Genomic DNA, 3,508 nt, shown 5'->3' on the forward strand with positions numbered 1-3,508 from the left:
GAAAATGAAGCTATAAATTTTGATTGGAAACTTTGGATTGCCGTGTTTTCATTTTTTAATCATACATTTATATTAGTAAAACATCACAAATCTTTCTCGTAACTACCTAATATCAGCTTTGTCAATATCTGACTTCTAGATAGAAAAATCACGATGTACTTATTCTCTGATCCTCACTAAATCACATCTCTCGCAATCGTCACCAAATGACATCTCTCGCTACTTTGCATGGTCACCTGCCACTCCAGGCTGAGCGTGTTGGGATATATCAAAAAATTTGTGTAACTTTACTCGCAAGCCAAGGAGAACTAAACAATCTTAGCTGCACTTTGAGTTGAAGTTGTCCAAGCCTGATCAAGCCCGTCCTGGCTTGACCTCGAATGCACAAAATGATAGGCAGTAGCCACAAAGAAAGTTTGACATCATGCAAACACTCACTGAATACGCATCATGAAGCTCTAACTTTAGAATAGATGAGACACAAGCCTAGACAAACTGCTTCCTCTGCAGAAAAGCGGGAAAAATACACAAGATAAATCAACCATTCCACTGATGCTTTAGGCTCTTACATTCTGAAGAAGCAAAAGATGGGTGCGTGTGTGAGTATCATTGTCATATGTTTGCTTAACACTTGAATTTGTCGCTAAATAAACAAGTAAAGAATATTTTATAAATAGTACAGCTATGGATGTCAGAGTGCGAAGTGAGATTGGAATTTTGGAAGTCCCTTTCATCTTGGTCCACAAAAAAGCTCGAATATAGCCTTTAGGCCTCGCATGCTCCTTGTGAACAGCACATAAAGCAATGGACACTCCTGTATTTCTAAGACGGCGGAGGCTCTGAAGGATCCAGCAATGGCAAGATGCAGCCATCAAACCTGAAATTTAGGGCGGCCCTAAAAGGAAAAGGGGAAAAGGGACGTATAAAAGGAGTTTCGTAGGTTCTCTATTAGTAAAATGATGATTCCCGAGGATAGGATCCCGGGAGTGGGATGGAATCCGCGCGTGGGCGATCGTGTGGCCGACTGGTTCCGCAGCAGCATTGGCACCAGATTGGTGGGGCTTGTGAGGGCAGCGTTCGATTGGTTTGGGCTCGAGATAGATCGCCCGGCGGGGGCGTGGTTTTTCGATGTCATGCCCGACGGAACAGTCTCTTGTACTCTGTCTGAGCTCAAGTGTGGCCATTGCTCGTGTTCTTAGCGCTCCTGTGCCAGACACCTTCTTGCTCCATTGCCACTGACTACTTCATGCGCCAGCGACAAGATTGTTCTTGGCGGCAGCAATCGCGCCCAGAATCGCGATTGCTCTTCTCCACCCTTCTTTGCACTGTAACCGGGCTTGCCGAGGTGAGCTTTTCTCGTTTCTAGTTTTTCCTTTTCAGATTCTAACTCTCCCTTGCAGCTCGATCAATCGACTTTCCAAGCCAGTGAAGTAATGGCATAAGCATGCATTTCTTCCCTTTCTCCTGTGCTAGCTTTCAAGATTAACTCTCTTTTTTCTCTCTTTTCAGATGTTGTGAGCATCGCAAAACGGATTCCCTCCACCCCCACATCTGCCTTATAGACGCCGCTTCTACGTGAGCGACCCAATGAGTAGCCTCTTTTTCACCTGGCTGCTGCTTCAGCACCAAAGCATCAAGCAGCCCTTCGAGTGGCTTGACGCTTTGAAAGCTCAAGCCATAGCCGGCGGTGCCGGGCAGCATGACAAGCTCATGCTCTTGCTTCTACACACTTACGCTAGTAGCTTCGTGCCGCTTAGTTTGAAGTGGATCAAGTGGTGCAACGATCTTTTCCATGAACTCCCACGGATAGAGTGGAAGTCTGTGGACGTCAGCTTTGGTGTCCGGCAGATATTGGAGGCAAGTCGTCCAAACTAAAACGATGGTGCTGTTTCTAATCGAAAAGTCTCGCTTGTTTTTTTTTTGTCCAGGAGCTCATGGCTGCTGGAGAACACGAATCATGGGACGCAAGCATTTGCGAGCGTCTCAACCACTGGGTTTCCGTGCACTCGTCATCCCACCGCAATTCTGGTTTTATCACAGTGGATGCAAGCGTGTTGGTTGGTCAGCTTCTGTATGGCTGGATGCTGACAATGAAAGGACAGAGCAACCATGCCATGCTCCTGGAACTTTGCTTCACGACCAAGAAGTCGATTGTGGAGCACGCCCAGTCTCTAGCAGCGGAATCCAGCAAGGAACGGGATCGGCTCCTCCACGCCGCTGCCACTGTCTTTGGCAAGGAATTCAGCAGCAACTTTGTGATACTGTGCGAGAATCCACAGTGGAAGGAATCTGGCATGACCCGTTTCTCGGTGAGAACACAGAGAGCTTGGAAGGGACAGTTTTTGGGTCCGACACCCCAGGACGAGCAAGTTATAAGCAAGCACAGAGATTTTCCACCTCAGCTCTGCGACATGATCCTCTACCTAGTTTATGTAAGTATATGATATCTTGTGGGAGGTGCTTACAACTTTTTCCTTTTGCGTCTGGTGGAGTTGATCTTTGAAGATTGCATGCGTCTGAATGCTGATCGTGAACGGTGGAAGGAAGACTGTGAGTAAAATCTATTTGGAGAAAAATGCTAACCATTCTACTCTTGTCATTTGCAGGCGAGATGCTACTGTGTAGTTCCCCCAGCTCGTTTAATAGCTACATTGGCAAAAGGGATATTTGTGTCTTCCAAGGGACAAATGTGTGCCAGCCAGGGACACATCCCAGGCAAAGAACCACGGGGCAAGCAAAGAAAATGGCAATTGAAACCACGCCCTTCTACTGAGAAGACACCAAGACATGTTTTTCCTTATGTTCTTCTTCAAGGACAAGTTCTTCCTTGGAGATGGCAGGATATTTCCCTCCGCAACAGAGGTCTCCTAAGCAAACCACACAGCGCACAACTACCCCACTATTTACCAGTGAGCAAGAAAATTGAATACAGAACTGCTTAGTGGTAGAACTGCTTAGAGACATGAGCAAAACACATGTGAAACTCTTCCAATTCTCTTCCTTCCTTCTCCTTTCAACTATGAAGCTTGACCATGCATTTGCTAAGTGTTTGAACTTGTGGATTGGAGTGATGTGATTCGAATTGAAGTATAAATTAGTGTGGACAAGAAAGGCCAAAGGAAAATGTAAGGAACTGACTCCCCGAGATGTCGTAGGCTAAAGGATCCCCGAAAGCATGACCAAAATAACAAAGAGTTCATCGGATGGGACCGAGTCGAAGATCGAGTCCAAGACCGACTTTGAGATTGAGTTCAAGATAGAGTCTGGGATCGAGCCCGAGGCCGAATCCGAAACCGAGTTCGAGACCGAGTTCGAGACAAAGTCCGATATCCAAATCGGGTCTGAGACCGAGTCCAAGGTCAAATCTGAAGTCGAGTTCGAGATCAGGTCTAAGATCGAGTCCACATGCCTTCATATCAGGTTTGCAAACCTGGGCTTGCGGTGAGATGATGCGGTGGAACCCAACCAACTACAAGGAAGCGTTGGATGCGGCCATTAAGGTGCATTT

The 3,508-nt window shown here is 46.6% G+C and overlaps 1 protein-coding gene across 2 annotated transcripts; it reads left to right on the forward strand.

Moving 5' to 3' along the window:
* The first annotated feature begins 982 nt into the window (after window positions 1-982).
* Window positions 983-3,009, forward strand: LOC112348937. Of its 2 annotated transcripts, XM_024682356.1 has the most exons (6): window positions 983-1,345; window positions 1,401-1,430; window positions 1,510-1,857; window positions 1,929-2,432; window positions 2,493-2,550; window positions 2,607-3,009. In XM_024682356.1, exons 3-6 carry the CDS (start codon window positions 1,588-1,590, stop codon window positions 2,771-2,773), a joined length of 999 nt encoding a protein of 332 aa, XP_024538124.1. In that variant the 5' UTR covers window positions 983-1,345; window positions 1,401-1,430; window positions 1,510-1,587; the 3' UTR covers window positions 2,774-3,009. The 2 variants fall into 2 exon arrangements, with proteins under 2 accessions (XP_024538124.1, XP_024538125.1); XM_024682357.1 differs by having other exon boundaries at window positions 1,401-1,857; window positions 2,506-2,550; window positions 2,607-2,664.
* The last annotated feature ends 499 nt before the right edge of the window (window positions 3,010-3,508 follow it).

This window comes from Selaginella moellendorffii, unplaced genomic scaffold, assembly GCF_000143415.4.
Source record: "Selaginella moellendorffii unplaced genomic scaffold, v1.0 SELMOscaffold_34, whole genome shotgun sequence".
Lineage (NCBI taxonomy): Eukaryota > Viridiplantae > Streptophyta > Lycopodiopsida > Selaginellales > Selaginellaceae > Selaginella > Selaginella moellendorffii.

What these genes read in the sequence shown, in the direction of transcription:
- LOC112348937 (XM_024682356.1), top strand. Translation starts at nt 1,588, where the DNA reads ATGAGTAGCCTCTTTTTCACCTGGCTGCTGCTTCAGCACCAAAGCATC. An exon ending in GTGTCCGGCAGATATTGGAG is followed by an intron (nt 1,858 to 1,928) that starts GCAAGTCGTCCA and finishes TTTTTTGTCCAG; the next exon opens with GAGCTCATGGCTGCTGGAGA. An exon ending in TGAACGGTGGAAGGAAGACT is followed by an intron (nt 2,551 to 2,606) that starts GTGAGTAAAATC and finishes TGTCATTTGCAG; the next exon opens with GCGAGATGCTACTGTGTAGT.